The sequence below is a fragment of the Diaphorina citri genome, unplaced genomic scaffold (genome assembly GCF_000475195.1).
Source record: "Diaphorina citri unplaced genomic scaffold, Diaci psyllid genome assembly version 1.1 scaffold695, whole genome shotgun sequence".
In the NCBI taxonomy this organism is placed as follows: Eukaryota; Metazoa; Arthropoda; class Insecta; order Hemiptera; family Psyllidae; genus Diaphorina; species Diaphorina citri.
The window spans coordinates 18,384-38,151 of NW_007378128.1; the positions used below are offsets into that span (position 1 = coordinate 18,384).

Consider the following 19,768-nt stretch of genomic DNA (forward strand, 5'->3'; position numbering starts at 1 on the left):
GATAACCTTATAGGGCTTTAGCCCTTTAGCTATCTGAGGTAATAGTACTCTGCACTGTACCTGACACACTAGAAGTCTAAAGATCAACAGTGAAAGTAAGAATAGTTTATTTGAAAAATTACAATACATTTTGTTACAAAATGATGTTACTTGTGTCAGCAATCAGCAATGATATAATGAGAATTATTCTAATGTGTTGTGACTGAGGCTAGGTCCTGAATACTGGATGTAATATTTGAAAAATTGCAATACATTTTGTTACAAAATGATGTTACTTGTGTCAGCAATCAGCAATGATATAATGCGAATTATTCTAATGTGTTGTGACTGAGGCTAGGTCCTGAATACTGGATGTACATTTTTATAAAATTTGCAAAGAATCTCTTGATTTCTAGTTATTTTTATAAAATTTACAAAGAATCTCTTGATTTCTAGTTTTCCAATGCTCTACAAGCTCAAGACCTTTTCTTGTGTTCTATGTCACTTGTTGGTGTAGGTACAAACAACAAATGAGACAGCTTTTGAACAACAGAGCTATTTCCCAGGTAGGTAGTATGACATTTGAAGAGGTTCACTATGAGATTTTAGAGAATAGTACTTTTATGTTCATTATCAGTGACATATGATACAACAAGTTCAAAATTATCTACGTTCAACAATGAAAAGAGACAAATAAAGAGCTGAAACTTACCTATGGTTTCGAAAATAATAATATCAAGTCGATGGCCCAGGGGAAAAACACTGCAGTAACTCCAGATTTCACTGGATTTCCCACAAAAAAGGCGGGGGCGAATGGTGGGCCTGAAAGTTAGGGCTAAAAGATAATCTGTGGCAAATGTTGAACAAAAGCAAGCACCTGAATATACTGACGGTTCAGCACTTTTATCTTCATAGAAAGCGGATTAAAACCAAGAAATATTATCACAAAATTATTTTGGATTATCAGAAATTGTTTAAATTTCGTGAACCACAACCTCCTACAACCACAACCGAAGCAAAACTAGATAATCAGCTGATTTATCAGATAATTTTTGATAAACAAAAAATAACAAACTGCAAATCCTAAAATACAAAACAGAAATTGTTTTAAAATTTCGTGAACCAACCTCCTACAACCAAACCGAAGCAAAACTAGATAATCAGCTGATTTATCAGATAATTTTTGATAAACAAAAAATAACAAACTGCAAATCCTAAAATACAAAACTGCAAATCATTTGCAAGTCCAAAGCTCCGTACACACGATCTCTTGTCCGTTGGAAATCGATAAAACATTTTACTTTCTGTTACCTACCTACCACAATAGATATTTGGATTAGATTTTTTTTCCTAAATCCTATTCTATTTTTCTCTTCGATTTTAGGAAGATGTTGTATAATTTAAAAAAAATGAGAGAGAGAACAAAAACCTTTGCCTTTGCTTGATCCAGCCACTTTTTCTAAAAAAAAGACCCCTCTCTTTTAAGTGAGATCCAACTTTTTTTCGAGGTTTGACAGAGAGAACTGTAACTGTAAAGATCTTTCCCGAAATCGAAGAGACAAGGAAGTGGAAGACAGGCTAGAGAAAGCCTGCCGTTACGTGAATGAACCTCATCCGTTCACCCCGGACGGGAATCGAACCCGCGACCTAGCGCTTACAAGACAGACGCGCTACCAACCAAGCTAACTAGGCTGGCAAAGAAATAACTGAATTTTTGAATCTGAACGCACCCCTTCATCAAAACCACATCGTGTGAACTGACCCTTCTCTTCTGAGAGGGGAAGTTATCAGCCAATCAAAATCGAACATTTGTCCTCTATCGTGATAGGAAGAGTAACCAAAATATTAGACGTGTTTAAATTTCTTCTCTCAGGAATTTTCGGCGAAAGTTTCATTTTAATTCAATTTTCCAAAGCTTTTTCTCCGTCTATTTTAGAATTTTAGATTTATTAGTGCATAGGGTATTCCTCAACAACTACCTGAAAGCAGTTTTTTTATTACATGCGTAAATACTAAGCAATCTTAACATGAAGCTGTCAAGTCTACCTCTGTGTTGTATGATACTGGTGTTGAATGGATTGAAAGAGTCGGAATGTCAAAACCTTATGAGGCCGAATTAGAGCCCGCTCCCACTTGTCGTTCGGAAAAAAATCGTGTCCTGTGTAGTGGGAACACTCATTTAAATTACATTACCTACAGTACAAATAGAAATAGAACTCACTTTACTGAACAAATTACTTACTTTTTAAAGATGTTTGATAGAGGGAACTGTAACTGCTAAAGTCTTATCGTTCCGAACTCGAAGAGGAAAGGAAGACAGGATAAGAGAAAGCCTGCCGTCCCGAGAACGAACCTTACCTGTTCAGGATAAAATCCGCCCCGGGCGGGAATCGAACCCGCGGCCTAGCGCTCACAGGCAGACGCGCTACCCTCCAAGCTAACAAGGCTGGCGAGTCAATTTAATTATGTATGTATGTTGCAAATGTCGGGATCTTTGACCATTAGGCCACGGGATCTTTGACCAATTTAATTATTACTTACCCTACAGCCTCAGCTACAGGCCGTGTCGACTCACTAGCCAGGAAGACATGACAGGCAAACCTCTGCATGTTGGGATGTAGCTACAGGCCGTGTCGATTCACTAGCCAGGAAGACATGACAGGCAAACCTCTGCATGTTGGGATGTTTGCTGATGAAACCCAGATAGCATGGCTCACGAGGATGAAACCCACAGAACATGACGTTCTTGAGAGAGTAGAAATAGTCCAAGCCTCGGACCTTACGGTGTTTGCTACAGGCCGTGTCGATTCACTAGCCAGGAAGACATGACAAGCAAACCTCTGCATGTTGGGATGTTTGCTGATGAAACCGAGATAGCATGGCTCACGAGGATGAAACCCACAGAACATGACGTTCTTGAGAGAGTAGAAATAGTCCAAGCCTCGGACCTTACGGTGTTGACCCTGGAATAATAGGGGCCTCGTGAGTGGAATAGTGGGTGGTGATTTGGTGGCCAAGAGTGAGTGGCTAGCCGAGTGGGTAACCTACTGATTTGCTTTCCAGGTCTATGTGTTCCGTGCGGAAATATATTTTATTGTCAACTTGTTCTTCATTCATCGGTAAGGATTTTTTTCCCCTCGAGAGGTAGATAGAGGGAAGTAGGGAACTATAACCACTGAGGTCTTATTTCGTCCAGACTCGTGAGTGGAATAGTGGGTGGTGATTTGGTGGTCAAGAGTGAGAGTGGTTAGCCGACCGCTCAAGAACCTACTGATTTGCTTTCCAGGTCTATGTGTTCCGTACGGAAATAAATTTTATTGTCAACTTGGTCTTCTACCTACCTCGGTGGTGTAGTGGTCAAGGCGCTCGCCTGGTAAACAGGAGGGCATGGGTTTAATCCCAGCCGAGGTATGGAATTTTATCCTCAATATAATTTGAGAATTTGACCACAATAATAGTAGTAGCCTACTGCTGGAGTAAAGGGACTTTACAGTCCTATGCGAGCAGTATAAATAAGCACTATTATTATTATTCATTCATCGGTAAGGATTTTTTTCCCCTCGAGAGGTAGATAGAGGGAAGTAGGGAACTATAACCACTGAGGTCTTATTTCGTCCAGAAAGCGAAGAGAGAAGGAAGACAGGATAGGACAAAGTTATCCGTTCCGAGAACGGACCTTATCTGTTTAGAATAAAGTTCGCCTCGGGCCAGAATCGGATCCGCAAGCTTACAAAGCAGGCGGTCTACCCTGCAAGGTCAGGATTTCGCCACCCATCCAAATGCCCACCACGCTCAACGTGTACTCACCGGTCTGGATTTCTTCACCATACGCAATATCTCACCAGAAACCTCAAGTATACACGAGTGAGGCCAATGTTGCGTTTGCCAGTCTGCCGTATCTTATGCACCGCCTTACCATTCTAGATTTCGTCACCCATCCAAATTCTCACCACGCTCAACGTTAACTCACCGGTCTGGATTTCTCCACCATGCGCAGTCCCTCATCGGAAACCTCGAGTATACACGAGTGAGGCCGATGTTGTGTCTGCCGTATCTTATGCACCGCCTGACAGATGACTGCGTTGCCCTTGTGTGCGGAAGTCTCTACTGAGCCCAGGTAGCCCAATAGAAAGCGTTCTCGCTTAGGTTTAGGCGTGGTGGTTTGGAGGTCCTCGTACTCAACATCCACGGCGTAGGCAGACGGGAAGATGCCTTGACGACCGGTACGTAGGTTGACTCCTGGGGATGAGTTTGGGGACACAAAAGGGTTGGTTTCAATAAAAGAGTGGTTGAGCGGAACAGCCCCTCCAGGAGAACCGTGCCACTTAAAGAGAAAGCAAAAAAAGGAGGAGCCAACAGCGGGGCGATACCACGTTGAATACCACCAGTTCCAAACGGTTCAGCCGGTCTGTTTAGCTGGGAGGGTAGCGCACCTGCCGTGTAAGTGCCAGGTCGCGGGTTTGATTTCCGCCCGAGGCGGATTTTATCCTAACCAGATAAGGTTCGTTCTCGGAATGACTCGCTTTCTTCTATCCTGTCTTCCTTCTCTCTTCCAGTTCGGGACGATAAGACCTCCGTTCTTACAGTTCCCCCTGAAATCTTCTTCTTCTTCCTCCCTTTTCCCCCGTGTTTAGACGGGGTCGGCGTTTTTCGTCAGCCTCTCAATCAGTCCCAGCTAGGGTGATTGCTTTGGGATGACTTTTAGTTTTAGCTATAGGCAAAGGAAATTTCAGGCTGGGATCTTCCCTGTGGAATGTCCCCCAGCCAGACTATAATAAGGCCTTCCGAAGAGATTCTCCTTACCTTCACACCACAAGTCTTCAGCCTCATTGCTCACGTAGATGGGGTCTCCTATCTCTAACTCCACCTCATCGAAATGCCTGGGTATGAATTTGTGGAGTGAGCGGTGGGTAGCCTCGAGGAGCTCTAGCTTGCTAGGTGGAAGAGTGACGGGACTCGCGGAGCGAGAAGATATTGTCGAGTCTGTGAGGAAGCAAATGAAGATGTTGAAAATCCTAGCTTTCAGTCAGCCTTTAGCTCCCAAGTGCTAGGTCGAGAGTTCGATTCCCACCCGGGGCGGATTTTAACCTTACCAGATAAGGTTCGTTCTCGGAACGGCAGGCTTTCTCCTATCCTGTCTTCCTTCTCTCTTCGATTTCGGGACGATAAGACCTTGGCAGCTAGATTACCTACTTACACTTATCGATGTCGCTATTGTACCTACCTACACAATTAATTTCCGAACTTTCTCTGTTGTGAGGTTTAATTTATTGCTTTGACCTTTACCTAGGTTAATAATAATAATAATGCTTATTTATACTGCTCGCATAGGACTCAAAAGTCCCTTTACTCCAGCAGTAGGCTACTACTATTATTGAGGTCAAATTCTCAAATTATATTGAGGATAAAATTCCATACCTCGGCTGGGATTGAACCCACGTCTTCCTGTTTACCAGTCAAGCGCCTTGACCACTACACCACCGAGGTAGGATTAAGTGTTCACTCTTAGCGCCAGATTGTGGGTTCGAATCCCGGACTTACCGTGTAGATTGTGATGAGATACGAGAGACAGACCCGAATCAATACTCGGGTAATATCGTTCAGTGTCGCTATCTATCGTGGAATCTGTCTCCTGACTCCAAGGGGAGAGGTCTCCCAGCTCATCAGCCAAACTGGGAACCGAGTGTGCTGAAAACAAAGGGACGGACGGTTTTACAGGATTATGTTCAACACCAATGTTTACCTTCTAGCTGGGGACCTTAAACTGGGAGCAGCCCAGTGTCTTTCTGTGAGACCATAAATAGCGATCTGAGCTGCCAAACCCTAACCAGCCTGGCTAGCTGGAGGTCACAAAGGGTTTATCATGCTTCAAAGGAAAAGCACAGGTCTCATGATGGTTGACTGACGGGACTTTTACAGGATTATGTTCAACACCAATGTTTACCTTCTACTGGGGACCTTAAACTGGGAGCAGCCCAGTGCCTTTCTGTGAGACCATAAATAGGGATCAGAGCAGCCAAACCCTAACTAGCCTGGCTAGCTGGAGGTCACAAAGGGTTTATCATGCTTCAAAGGAAAAGCACAGGTCTCATGATCGTTGACTGATGGGACGGGCCAAGTAATCTTGGCTAGAAATCATGAACCCCCCTCGATGTTTTTTTGTTTTTGTTTTGTTTTTGTTTTTTTTTTTTTTTTTTTAGTAACTATTGAGTCTTTGCTACACATTTCTCTAACGATTTCAGAGTTTAGAAAATTTTATGGTCTAAACTCTAAAAAGTTCCAAACTCAAATTCCAATTGGAGCAGAATAAACAAGATATACGAGTACATATTCTATTCTGTTATGCTCTATTCTTAACAGCATAGGCAAAAGGAATGAAGCTATGCCTAATAGGAAAAATAATATAACTTGTTTATAACGCCCTAAATCCCCAATATTCAATTAAATGACTTTTCATAATTTCATCATTACTTGTGACATCAAAACTTGTTTTACCAGTATTACGTTATTTTTTGGATCCATTCCTGAATTTTTCTTCTTCATTTTCATCTTCTTCTCTTCCCTCTTCCTCTCCTCTTCTCCTTCTCCTCTTCCATGTCTTCTTTTAATCACACTTGGCAGTAAAGTACGAATAAGTTACGTCTCAAGTTAGGAATGTTTATCTCATCTCGACTTGGATTAGGTAGGTACTCGGATTTTCCTGCTTTGCCACTTAATATTGTCGGTATGAGGCCGTAAATCCATAACCATAATGGTCCCGATGGGACTAGTATTATTTTGGTAATTTAAACCTCTGACTACAGAGGTTGCAGAGGCCAATACAGGCCATCTAGGTGCTTTACTGTCTTTACACAAGACTTGTGAACCTTAAGATAACCTTATAAGGCTTTAGCCCTTTAGCTATCTGAGGTAATAGTAATCTGCACTGTACCTGACACACTAGAAGTCTAAAGATCAACAGTGAAAGTAAGAATAGTTTATTTGAAAAATTGCAATACATTTTGTTACAAAATGATGTTACCATGTTACTTGTGTCAGCAATCAGCAATGATATAATGAGAATTATTCTAATGTGTTGTGACTGAGGCTAGGTCCTGAATACTGGATGTACATTTTTATAAAATTTGCAAAGAATCTCTTGATTTCTAGTTTTCCAATGCTCTACAATCTCAAGACCTTTTCTTGTGTTCTATCTGACTTGTTGGTGTACAATCAACAAATGAGACAGCTTTTGAACACCAGAGCTATTTCCCAGGTAGGTAGTATGACATTTGAAGAGGTTCACTATGAGATTTTAGAGAATAGTACTTTTATGTTCATTATCAGTGACATATGATACAACAAGTTCAAAATTATCTACGTTCAACAATGAAAAGAGACAAATAAAGAGCTGAAACTTACCTATGGTTTCGAAAATAATAATATCAAGTCGATGGCCCAGGGGAAAAACACTGCAGTAACTCCAGATTTCACTGGATTTCCCACAAAAAAGGCGGGGGCGAATGGTGGGCCTGAAAGTTAGGGCTTAAAGATAATCTGTGGCAAATGTTGAACAAAAGCAAGCACCTGAATATACTGACGGTTCAGCACTTTTATCTTCATAGAAAGCGGATTAAAACCAAGAAATATTATCACAAAATTATTTTGAATTATCAGAAATTGTTTTAAAATTTCGTGAACCAACCTCCTACAACCAAACCGAAGCAAAACTAGATAATCAGCTGATTTATCAGATAATTTTTGATAAACAAAAAATAACAAACTGCAAATCCTAAAATACAAAACTGCAAATCATTTGCAAGTCCAAAGCTCCGTACACACGATCTCTTGTCCGTTGGAAATCGATAAAACATTTTACTTTCTGTTACCTACCTACCACAATAGATAATATTTGGATTAGATTTTTTTTTTTTTTTTTTCCTAAATCCTATTCTATTTCTCTCTTCGGAAGATGTTGTATAATAAAAAAAAAGAGAACAAAAACCTTCGCCTTTGCTTGATCCAGCCACTTTTTCTAAAAAAAAGACTCCTCTCTTTTAAGTATGAGATCCAACTTTTTTTCTTAGAGGTTTGACAGAAAGAACTGTACCTAACTGTAAAGATCTTTCACGAAATCGAAGAGACAAGGAAGACAGGCTAGAGAAACCTGCCGTTACGTGAATGAACCTCATCCGTTCACCCCGGACAGGAATCGAACCCGCGACCTAGCGCTTACAAGGCAGACGCGCTACCAACCAAGCTAACTAGGCTGGCAAAGAAATAACTGAATTTTTGAATCTGAACGCACCCCTTCAGGCCGTGGTTATGAACAGGGCCATCGTAGGACATCGTCGGACTTTTTGCGTGTAAAGTTGGCGGGAAATTCGAATTTTTGATTTTTTTTCCGCAACTTGTACAATCTGAATTCATTTTTTACTTTTTATCTTTAGTTTGCACGTTTATATTATACTTTTCATTTATATTAGCTAATAAAAACAAGCAAATTACAAAGCAAACAAAAATAAATATAAAATGAATTTTAAAAATTGCCGCCGGAACAGTTATCTCACGTCGTCCGAGCTCATCTCAGCCCTGTTCATAACCACGGCCTCATCAAAACTACATCGTGTGAACTGACCCTTCTCTTCTGAGAGGGGAAGTTATCAGCCAATCAAAATCGAACATTTGTCCCCTATCGTGATAGGAAGAGTAACCAAAATATTAGACGTTCAGAAATTTTCGGCGAAAGTTTCATTTTAATATTTTTAATTCAACTTTCCAGAGCTTTTTCTCCATCTATTTTAGATTTATTAGTGCATAGGGTATTCCTCAACAGCTACCTGAAAGCAGTTTTTTCATTACATGCGTAAATACTAAGCAATCTTAACATGAAGCTGTCAAGTCTACCTCTATGTTGTATGATACTGGTGTTGAATGGATTGAAAAATGCAGTCAACTGTGCGGTAACCAAAGAAAACTGTGAAGGTAAGTGTTGTTTTGAGACAGTAAAAACACCTTGAGGTAGTTCCTGTTCCAGTAGTTACTCTGGAAGTTGTTAAAGAACCAGAAAGTTCCAAGTTCACAGTAAGTACCTGGGAATGTCTGAGTCTACGGGTACAAACAGTCTAAATTGGCAGTTCAGTGGGAACATAATTATTTCCTCGCTTTATAGAATAGGCCTTCCTCTTCCTACCCTATACTACTTGAACCTTGATGCTTGAAACTCAGACAGTTTTGTTTTACTGTTTTTTTGTTTAATATTTGCACTTGCCTACAGTTGGAAAATTTGATACAGTTGGACTATTATTTAAAACCCATTTCTCTCTTGCCTTTTCAGTTTGTGTAACAGTTGTGGAAAAGTTTGCTGACAGGCTCACTCCAGAAGCAAAGGCTGATACCAAAGAAATTGAAAAGGCATTCAAAAAATGGTGCAAAGGAACCAAAGGAAAGGAAAATAGATTTGTAAGTATACCTATCTCAAGATAGCAGGGCTTTAGTGGTAAATCATATTCAGCACTTAAGAAGGAAGGACAGTGTAACCAACAAAGAGTCTTGTGGAATAAACCTCAGGCCGATAGGCTAGATTTATCCTCCTCCTTTAAAAGTGAATCACCAGAACAAAATATTTAAATTTGCCACAAAGCAGATACTTTGAGAACCATTAATAACTAGTGCAGGTTGGGTTTGGTCAATTGATATTGCCTGAAACATGACCACACTACAAATTTTTTCATGTCAATCATCATTGGTTAACTATATTGTAGAATATTGTAGATGTACCTTTCAAATTTAACAAAATTGCTCTTGTTATTAGAAGGAAGGACAGTGTAACCAACAAGGAGTCTTGTGGAATAAACCTCAGGCCGATAGGCTAGATTTATCCTCCTCCTTTAAAAGTAAATCACCAGAACAAAATATTTAAATTTGCCACAAAGCAGATACTTTGAGAACCATTAATAACTAGGGCAGGTTGGGTTCCGTCAATTGACATTGCCTAAAACATGACCACACTATAACTTTTTTCATGTCAATCATCATTAACTCATGTCAATCATCGTTAACTATATTGTAGAATAATGTAGATGTACCTTTCAAATTTAACAAAATTGCTCTTGTTATTACATTCCAGTGCTACTATTTGGGAGGTCTGGAGGAATCTGCTACAGGAATCTTAGGAGAACTGTCAAAGCCATTGTCATGGGGAATGCCTGCCACTAAGATCTGTGAGAAGCTGAAGAAATCTGACTCTCAAATTTGTGATCTGAGATATGGTAAGTGGTTTGAGAGTAATATAGTGAAATAAACAGATTTATAGACCGACAAAATAAAAGATCATCAAGTCAAAACATTTTTAGGTATTCATTTTGTTTTTGTTTATTCAATGTAAATCAAGGAAGGGAGATAAAATATTGTTGTAATTTCTCTGACTTCTCTAAACTTCATTCATTATGACAAGTACCTCAAAGGTCTTTTACTTTCCTTAACTTCATATTATACTCAGTAGGGAAAAATACCTAATATTGTCTTTTGAGTCAACCAGATAGTACTTAACTAAAAAATATTCTCTTTTGAATTTTCAGACAAACAAATCGACTTCAAAACTGTGGACCTGAAAAAGTTGAAAGTCCGAGACTTGAAGAAAATCCTCAACGACTGGGAAGAAGAGTGCGATGGCTGTCTGGAGAAGGGCGATTTCATTAAGAGAATAGAAGAACTCAAGCCCAAATATGTGAGAGAAGAACTTTAAGAAATCTTTCGACTCGAAGAATGGAAGTTCGGTTTGATTGCTGCTAGGGAAACATCTGGGGAGAGGAGACAAAGTTCATAAGTTAAGTTTATTAATTAGATAATTACAGTCAGCTCCGATGGCGTAGTGGTCACTGCGCTCGCCTTGAACGCGGGAGACCCGGGTTCGATTCCCGGCGGGGTCAAGAAATGTGTATCATGCAAATGATTGATTCCGTGACTGGCTGTTCCGGGGCCCACTCAGCCTCGTGAGGAAAATGAGTAGCTATGACATATAAATGCGCATAGCGACCGGTGCCAGCAATCCAGCATGACAGGTAACCATTGGATTTTAGGATGTTTGAGATATTGGGAAAATCCTACAATGCTGCAGTGAGCACCAAAGTTGTGACATAATAACACAAAGAAACTGCATTTAACATTTTACATAACATTTACAATTAGATAATTACCTTGATGGACCCGTGGTCTCATCAATGGATGCAGAAGACTGTCTCCACCGATGCAGGTCGCAATAGGTCCACAATCGATGTAGCTACAACAACAACAACAACCACAACAACAACTTATGCTTAAGGTCTGTAAATTGAAGAGGGTGGGTCAATTCGTATGAGGACTGACCGGTCGTAACTTAATTTATTACACTGAGGAAAAAAAAAACTAGGGTGCCGGAAGGCCAATCGAGTGACTGGGTTCCGGAACTTTACAGCAGTTTTCCCTCGTAACAACTTACGTTTGCGGTTCTTGATGGGAATCTGCAACACTGAGAAAAAAAAACTAGGGTGCTAGAAGGCCAATCGAGTGACTGGGTTCCGGAACTTTACAGCAGTTTTCCCTCGTAACAACTTACGTTTGCGGTTCTTGATGGGAATCTGCAAAGTTGATCATGATAGTAGGAAAGCGTATTATTGGAGTAAAGGGACTCATTAGTCCTATATTTCTATTTGAAGACTACATTTGTTTATCAATTAGATCTCTGAAGCTTTAGGGTCCCACCATATTGCACTGTGTATAAGAGATTTCTTTATATTAAAGAAATTTGTACTCGTTTATCATTTTCTCATTTTCCTTGGCAAAAAAATTAACCTCCTTTTGTAGTCTTGTGGTTAGGTTAACTGAAAACTCATATTTTTGGAGGGGGAAAAAAAATGACAATAGTGTTGGGTAATGAAAAATCAAAAAGCTGGGAATGTATTTGTTTTTTGTTCTTTTTTTTTCCACCGAATATTGCAATGGTGAAGGTTTTTTATACCAATATCTTTTAAAAATATGTAATTGTGAACAAACGTTCAATGAAATAACTATTTTGAGTGAACAATTCAGGCAAGAATCGTTACCGCTTGGGTGGGAATTCGAACCCGCACCCTCTAATTTACAAGGCGAGCAATCTCTTTGTTGTCTTGGGACATCTAAGAACCGTTGTGCGTCGCTTACTATTTCTGACGCGACGTCAAATAACCCTTAGACCTACATCCATGAAAAATAAAAAAAAAGCCATAAAAATCTTAATTTAAACTTTACAAATAAAATATAATACTATTTGGGGGAAATATCACAGATGAAATATGTTGTTTGTATTAGAAGTCCTCTTCGATGTAAATGTCTTCAATGGGAAATGCCGTCTCGATAAACTTCTCGTAAAACCTTTGGAACGCTCTCCTGTAAGCAGAAGATAAGTCGGAATGTCAAAAACTTATGAGGCCGAATTAGAGCCCGCTCCCACTTGTCGTTGGGAAAAAATCGTGTCGTGTATAGTGGGAACACTCATTTAAATTTTTAAATTACATCGCCTACAGTACAAATAGAAATAGAACTCACTTTACTGAACAAATTACCTACTTTTTAATAATAATAATGCAGTTTCTTTGTGTTATTATGTCACAACTTTGGTGTTCACTGCAGCATTGTAGGATTTTTTTCCAATATCTCAAAATAATGCAGTTTCTTTGTGTTATTATGTCACAACTTTGGTGTTCACTGCAGCATTGTAGGATTTTTTTCCAATATCTCAATAATCCTAACATGCAATGTTTACCTACCATGCTGGCACCGGTCGCTATGCGCATTTATATGTCATAGCTACTCATTTTCCTCACGAGGCTGAGTGGGCCCTGCAACATCCAGTCACGGAATCATGGTCTCATCGTTCCGAACTCGAAGAAGAAAGGAAGACAGGATAGGAGAAAGCCAGCCGTCCCGAGAACGAACCTTACCTGTTCAGGATAAAATCCGCCCCGGGCGGTAATCGAACCCGCTGCCAAGCGTTTACAAGTCAGACGCACTACCCTTCAAACTATCTTCTTTATTTGAAAATCATAGGTGCCTAATGTTTTCAACTTATTGTTTCTTCAACCCAAGAGCAAGGTAAACCTAGACCCTTGACAAATGGAGTGTGTTTGAAGGCATGTGATGTGTTCCAATCCACTCGACCGCTCACAGGCAAACGCGCTACCCGCCAAGCTAACAAGGCTGGCTAGTCAATTTAATTATGTATGTATGTTGGAAATGTCGGGATCTTTGACCATTAGGCCACGGGATCTTTGACCAATTTAATTATTACTTACCCTACAGCCTCAGCTACAGGCCGTGTCGATTCACTAGCCAGGAAGACATGACAGGCAAACCTCTGCATGTTGGGATGTTTGCTGATGAAACCCAGATAGCATGGCTCACGAGGATGAAACCCACAGAACATGACGTTCTTGAGAGAGTAGAAATAGTCCAAGCCTCGGACCTTACGGTGTTGACCCTGGAATAATAGGGGCCTCGTGAGTGGAATAGTGGGTGGTGATTTGGTGGCCAAGAGTGAGTGGCTAGCCGAGTGGGTAACCTACTGATTTGCTTTCCAGGTCTATGTGTTCCGTGCGGAAATATATTTTATTGTCAACTTGTTCTTCATTCATCGGTAAGGATTTTTTTCCCCTCGAGAGGTAGATAGAGGGAAGTAGGGAACTATAACCACTGAGGTCTTATTTCGTCCTGAAAGCGAAGAGAGAAGGAAGACAGGATAGGACAAAGTTATCCATTCCGAGAACGAACCTCATCTGTTTAGAATAAAGTTCGCCCCGGGCCAGAATCGGGCCCGCAACCTTACAAGGCAGGTGGTCTGCCCTGCAAGGTCACCCATCCGAATGCCCACCACTCTCAACGTTAACTCACCGGTCTGGATTTCTCCACCATGCGCAGTCCCTCATCGGAAACCTCGAGTATACACGAGTGAGGCCGATGTTGTGTCTGCCGTATCTTATGCACCGCCTGACAGATGACTGCATTGCCCTTGTGTGCGGATGTCTCTACTGAGCCCAGGTAGCCCAATAGAAAGCGTTCTCGCTTGGGTTTAGGCGTGGTGGTTTGGAGGTCCTCGTACTCAACATCCACGGCGTAGGCAGACGGGAAGATACCTTGACGACCGGTACGTAGGTTGACTCCTGGGGATGAGTTGGGGGACACAAAAGGGTTAAGTTTCAATAAAAGGGTTAGGTTTCAATTAAAGAGTGGTTGAGGTTGAGCGGAAGAGCTCCTCCAGGAAAACCGTGCCACTTAAATAATAATGATAGTGCTTATTTATACTGCTCGCATAGGACTGAAAAGCCCCTTTACTCCAGCAGTAGGCTACTACTATTATTGTGGTCAAATTCTCAGTTGCCCTTGTGTGCGGAAGTCTCTACTGAGCCCAGGTAGCCCAATAGAAAGCGTTCTCGCTTAGGTTTAGGCGTGGTGGTTTGGAGGTCCTCGTACTCAACATCCACGGCGTAGGCAGACGGGAAGATGCCTTGACGACCGGTACGTAGGTTGACTCCTGGGGATGAGTTTGGGGACACAAAAGGGTTGGTTTCAATAAAAGAGTGGTTGAGCGGAACAGCCCCTCCAGGAGAACCGTGCCACTTAAAGAGAAAGCAAAAAAAGGAGGAGCCAACAGCGGGGCGATACCACGTTGAATACCACCAGTTCCAAACGGTTCAGCCGGTCTGTTTAGCTGGGAGGGTAGCGCACCTGCCGTGTAAGTGCCAGGTCGCGGGTTTGATTTCCGCCCGAGGCGGATTTTATCCTAACCAGATAAAAAGAAAAAAAAAGAGGAGCCAACAGCGCAGCGATACCACGTTGAATACCACCAGTTCCAAACGGTTCAGCCGATCTAGTTAGCTGGGAGAGTAGCACACCTGCCGTGTAAGTGCTAGGTCGCGCGTTCGATTTCCGCCCGAGGCGGATTTTATCCTAACCAGATAAGGTTCGTTCTCGGAATGACTGACTTTCTCCTATTCTGTCCTTCCTTCTCTCTTCCAATTCGGGACGATAAGACCTCCGTTCTTACAGTTCCCCCTGAAATCTTCTTCTTCTTCTTCTTCTTCTTCTTCTTCTTCTTCTTCTTCTTCTTCTTCTTCTTCTTCTTCTTCTTCTTCCTCGCCTTTTCCCGTGTTTAGACGGGGTCAGCGTTTTTCGTCAGCCTCTCAATCAGCCCTAGCTAGGGTGATTGCTTTGGGATGACATTTAGTTTTTTTTATTATTTTTATTTCAAACATAGCAAAAGGTGCTCTCATTTATTTTTATATAATTACAATAAACAAGCTATAAGCAAAGGAAACTTCAGACTGGGATCTTCCCTGTGGAATGTCCCCCAGCCAGACTATAGTAAGGCCTTCCGAAGAGAGCACCTTTGCCTTACCTTCACACCACAAGTCTTCAGCCTCATTGCTCACGTAGATGGGGTCTCCTATCTCTAACTCCACCTCATCGAAATGCCTGGGTATGAATTTGTGGAGTGAGCGGTGGGTAGCCTCGAGGAGCTCTAGCTTGCTAGGTGGAAGAGTGACGGGACTCGCGGAGCGAGAAGATATTGTCGAGTCTGTGAGGAAGCAAATGAAGATGTTGAAAATCCTAGTTTTCAGTCAGCCTTTAGCTCCCAAGTGCTAGGTCGAAAGTTCGATTCCCACCCGGGGCGGATTTTACCCTTAACAGATAAGGTTCGTTCTCGGAACGGCTGGCTTTCTCCTATCCTGTCTTCCTTCTCTCTTCGATTTCGGGACGATAAGACCTTGGCCTTTCAGTCAGCCTTTAGCTCCCAAGTGCTAGGTCGAGAGTTCGATTCCCACCCGGGGCGGATTTTAACCTTACCAGATAAGGTTCGTTCTCGGAACGGCAGGCTTTCTCCTATCCTGTCTTCCTTCTCTCTTCGATTTCGGGACGATAAGACCTTGGCAGTTACAGTTCCCACTTACACTTATTAACGACGTATCCACCCTTTCACGGTCACAAGGTCGGAACGCATGTGCCACAAGTTTGATCAATGAAGTCTCGTCGGTTTGTGAGAGTGAAAGGTGTAAAAGTTTCGCTGAACTTTCGCTAGATGCCGCCACCTGTGACGAGAATTTGAGGAAAGTTGATGATACCAGACGGAGGCGAAAAGGAGATAAAAATGTCTCGGTATTTAAAATTGCAATACTTTCTCATTACCTTGTATAGGTTCCCTATACGTAAGGGTAATAGAAAGTAAAAAAAAAATCTTGGGAACTTTGATTTTGACGGGAAATGAACCCGGAACATCCGGCCTGAATCCTGATTGTCTAGTACGACAGAAATTGCCTGCGAACACTAGACAATGAGATACGGTGCTACCACCTAAACCTATGCAGACGGCCGGCGGAAGAAATGGAAGAATCCTTTGACCGACTTTTGATTAAAATGTTTTTTTATCCTCTCAAAAACTAGTTCGTAGAAAAACTCCCTGACTTTTTTTTTAAGAGGTTTGACAGAGGGAACTGTAACTGCTATGGTCTTATCGTCCCGAAGTCGAAGAGAGAAGAAAGACCAGGATAGGAGAAAGCCAGCCGTTCCGGGAACGAACATTATTCCATCAGGATAAAATCCGCCCCGGGCGGGAATCGAACCCGCGGCCTAGCGCTTACAAGGCAGACGCACTACCAACTAAGCTAACTAGGCTGGCTCCCTGACTTTAAACAGCTAGATTACCTACTTACACTTACTGATGTCGCTAATATACCTACATACACAATTGATTTCCGAACTTCCTCTGTTGTGAGGTTTTATTTATTGCTTTGACCTTTACCTAGGTTAAGTGTTCACTCTTAGAGCGAGATTGTGGGTTCGAATCCCGGACTTACCGTGTAGATTGTGATGAGATACGAGAGACAGACCCGAATCAATACTCGGGTAATATCGTTCAGTGTCGCTATCTATCGTAGAATCTGTCTCCTGACTCCAAGGGGAGAGGTCTCCCAGCTCATCAGCCAAACTGGGAACCGAGTGTGCTGAAAACAAACGGACGGACGGTTTTACAGGATTATGTTCAACACCAATGTTTACCTTCTAGCTGGGGACCTTAAACAGGGAGCAGCCCAGTGTCTTTCTGTGAGACCATAAAAAGGGATCTGAGATGCCAAACCTTAACCAGCCTGGCTAGCTGGAGGTCACAAAGGGTTTATCATGCTTCAAAGGAAAAGCGCAGGTCCTCATGATGGTTGACTGACGGGACGGGCCAAGTAATCTTGGCTAGAAATCATGAACCCCCCCTCGATTTTTTTTTTTTTTTTTTTTTTTTTTTTTTCCCCTTTTTCTTTTCTTGTCTTCATTTTCCTTCTTCTTCTTCTTCTTTTTCCCTTTTTCTTTTACTCCTCTTCCTCCATCATCCTTCTTTCTTCTTCTTCTTCTTCTTCCTCTTCTCCTCCTCCTCGTTCTCCTTCTTCTTTATCTAAAGGAATTTTAATTGTGTTAAGCATAAATGCTTGTCACAAATGTCGTTCCCTGCTTAATGCACTTCGCTAAATTTTATGACTTGACGGCACTATTATTATTATTATTATTATTATTATTATTATTATAAATACCATACGAACAGTAGTAGGTTATTGAGTATTGAAGTAGATTATTGAGTTTTGAGGAACCCCTTTACCCGGCCCTGGTTTGTCAGTCAAGTCAGTCTGTAGATTTTATAAAAGGTACTCAACCAGAGACCAGACGATTTACAGCTAACTGCATGACGCATACCACATTCCTATACAAATACATTGTATTGAGATTTTCGCTAGATGCCGCCACCTGTGACGAGAATTTGAGGAAAGTTGATGATACCAGACGGAGGCGAAAAGGAGATAAAAATGTCTCGGTGTGTGTAGAGAGGAGAGCTTTGTTTCGTATTGCCTTTATTTTCTTCTTCTTCTTTTTCGTCGTCTTCTTCTTCTCTTCCTCCTCCTTCGTCTTCAGTTTTCCTTATTTTTTTCTTCTCTTCATTTTCCTTCTTCTTCTTCTTCTTCCTCCTCTTTTTCTTTTACTCCTCTTCCTCCATCATCCTTCTTTCTTCTTCTTCTTCTTCTTCCTCTTCTCCTCCTCTTCGTTCTCCTTCTTCTTTATCTTATTAGTCTTATTGCTTTCTTTATCCTGTAGGAAGGAAAGTAATATAATCGGGTTTTCTCCTCCTCTTTCCTCTTTTGTCTTCTCTTTGTAGGAGCGCCCACACATATTAGGTTTGTTACTAAGTCTAATCGAGATTAACCTTGCCATTTCGCTCTGGAAATGCTGGAATAACTCTAACCAAGTTTCCTTTGTTGTCCTTACGAGGCTGAGTGAACGCCGGAAGAGCCATTCTGTTATTGCCAAAATAATATTAAAATTGTGAAGAGGCTCTCAACTTCACCACAATTAAATCATGATTTAGATTTAATCATCGTAATAGTGCTACTTTTGGTTGATATGATGATGTCACTTATACTTACGTGTTCCTGTTCAGATCTACATTATACCGCGCTAACCACTACACCACTACACCACCTTCTTCTTTATCTTATTAGTCTTATTGCTTTCTTTATCCTGTAGGATGGAAAGTAATATAATCGGGTTTTCTCCTCTTCTTTCCTCTTTTGTCTTCTCTTTGTAGGAGCGCCCACACATATTAGACTTGTTACTAAGTCTAATCGAGATTAACCTTGCCATTTCGCTCTGGAAATGCTGGAATAACTCTAACCAAGTTTCTTTTGTTGTCCTTACGAGGCTGAGTGAACGCCGGAAGAGCCATTCTGTTATTGGCAAAATAATATTAAAATTGTGAAGAGGCTCTCAGCTTCACAACAAATAAATCATGATTTAGATTTAATCATCGTAATAGTGCTATTTTTGGTTGATATGATGATGTCACTTATACTTACGTGTTCCTGTTCAGATCTACATAAGTACTTTTACCTAGGTACCTACTATAAACTATAATATACCTACCTAAAGTAGGTAGATATATTGAAAGTACTCATCAGTATCCACTTAGGTATCACTTACAGATACCTACTACCTTCCTATGTGTGTAGAATTGTAAATAGGCAGTGTTGCCTACGAGGGAGCTTTGCTCGGGACATTTGATGTGACGTGATCGCCTACGGGAGCGTATGCCGTGACGTCCAGGTTCACGATTTACCTGCATTTTTTTAATCGATTTATCAAGGCGCTCGCCTGGTAAACAGGAGGGCGTGGGTTCAATCCCAGCCGAGGTATGGAATTTTATCCTCAATATATGGAAATGTCAAAAAAATTTCGAACCACTCATATAGCCAGCCTAGTTAGCTTGGTTGGTGGCTCGTCTGCCTTGTAAGCGCTAGGTCGCGGGCTCGATTTCCGCCCGGGGCGGATTTTATCCTGATGGGATAATGTTCGTTCTCGGAACGGCTGGCTTTCTCCTATCTTGTCTTCCTTCTCTCTTCGATTTCGGTACGATAAGACCTCTGCAGTTACAATAATTACCTCTATCAAACCCAAAAAAAGCACCCATACGCCTGGCGATGTTATAGGAAATTAGGAACATTTTCCCAAGTAGCTTATAGCTTATCATCTTATCAAGCATTGGAAAACGAAATTTTTCTCGGAATTGGCAAATGGGGGCACGAAATTACGCGGAAGCAGATAATTGTAATCGACGCGAGATGTATAGGCGTCGATTGAAATGGAATACCAAAATCTAAATCGTGGGTTATCTATGGTGATTTGGTGAAGCAGAGAGTTTCTTCGGAATTTTTGTGGGCATCACGCCGCATCACAGCATTACTAAGAGCCTTCCTTTACTATTATT

The 19,768-nt window shown here is 41.3% G+C and overlaps 3 protein-coding genes and 1 non-coding gene across 4 annotated transcripts; 2 read left to right on the plus strand and 2 right to left on the minus strand.

The window, feature by feature from the left end:
• Positions 1-2,445: 2,445 nt before the first annotated feature.
• On the minus strand, positions 2,446-12,113 carry LOC103511274 (JNK-interacting protein 1-like). The gene is made up of 8 exons (XM_026825083.1): positions 12,081-12,113; positions 11,438-11,459; positions 5,521-5,667; positions 4,783-4,962; positions 3,950-4,218; positions 2,928-2,942; positions 2,648-2,757; positions 2,446-2,580 (listed from the first exon to the last, which is right to left on the minus strand). Exons 1-8 carry the CDS (start codon positions 12,111-12,113, stop codon positions 2,517-2,519), a joined length of 840 nt encoding a protein of 279 aa, XP_026680884.1. The 3' UTR covers positions 2,446-2,516.
• LOC103511268 (mesencephalic astrocyte-derived neurotrophic factor homolog) lies at positions 8,666-10,705 on the plus strand. The gene is made up of 4 exons (XM_008475987.2): positions 8,666-8,943; positions 9,296-9,420; positions 10,088-10,229; positions 10,539-10,705. The coding sequence occupies exons 1-4, from the start codon at positions 8,847-8,849 to the stop codon at positions 10,703-10,705; spliced, it is 531 nt and encodes a 176-aa protein (XP_008474209.1). The 5' UTR covers positions 8,666-8,846.
• Trnas-uga lies at positions 10,817-10,889 on the plus strand. Its single transcript has one exon. It is a non-coding gene; the product is annotated as a tRNA-Ser (tRNA).
• Positions 11,888-18,301, minus strand: LOC103511275 (JNK-interacting protein 1-like). The gene is made up of 7 exons (XM_008475993.3): positions 18,212-18,301; positions 17,667-17,757; positions 16,824-16,970; positions 15,368-15,547; positions 13,864-14,132; positions 13,269-13,453; positions 11,888-12,363 (listed from the first exon to the last, which is right to left on the minus strand). Exons 1-7 carry the CDS (start codon positions 18,299-18,301, stop codon positions 12,282-12,284), a joined length of 1,044 nt encoding a protein of 347 aa, XP_008474215.1. The 3' UTR covers positions 11,888-12,281.
• Positions 18,302-19,768: the final 1,467 nt, after the last annotated feature.

Excerpts from the sequence above, each read along its gene's own strand:
- LOC103511275 (XM_008475993.3), bottom strand. The coding sequence starts at position 18,301 with ATGGCTCTTCCGGCGTTCACTCAGCCTCGTAAGGACAACAAAGGAAAC. Across the intron at positions 16,971-17,666 it reads TGTAAATCGTCTGGTCTCTG|CACACTCGGTTCCCAGTTTG; the intron begins GTTGAGTACCTT and ends GTTTGTTTTCAG. Across the intron at positions 13,454-13,863 it reads TGGTGGAGAAATCCAGACCG|GGTCAACACCGTAAGGTCCG; the intron begins GTGAGTTAACGT and ends CTATTATTCCAG.
- LOC103511274 (XM_026825083.1), bottom strand. The coding sequence starts at position 12,113 with ATGTCCCAAGACAACAAAGAGATTGCTCGCCTT. Across the intron at positions 4,219-4,782 it reads TGAAGACTTGTGGTGTGAAG|GAGTCAACCTACGTACCGGT; the intron begins GTAAGGAGAATC and ends ACTCATCCCCAG. Across the intron at positions 2,581-2,647 it reads AAACATCCCAACATGCAGAG|GTTTGCCTGTCATGTCTTCC; the intron begins GTTTGCCTGTCA and ends CAACATGCAGAG.
- LOC103511268 (XM_008475987.2), top strand. The coding sequence starts at position 8,847 with ATGAAGCTGTCAAGTCTACCTCTATGTTGTATGATACTGGTGTTGAAT. Across the intron at positions 9,421-10,087 it reads AAGGAAAGGAAAATAGATTT|TGCTACTATTTGGGAGGTCT; the intron begins GTAAGTATACCT and ends ATTACATTCCAG. Across the intron at positions 10,230-10,538 it reads AATTTGTGATCTGAGATATG|ACAAACAAATCGACTTCAAA; the intron begins GTAAGTGGTTTG and ends TTGAATTTTCAG.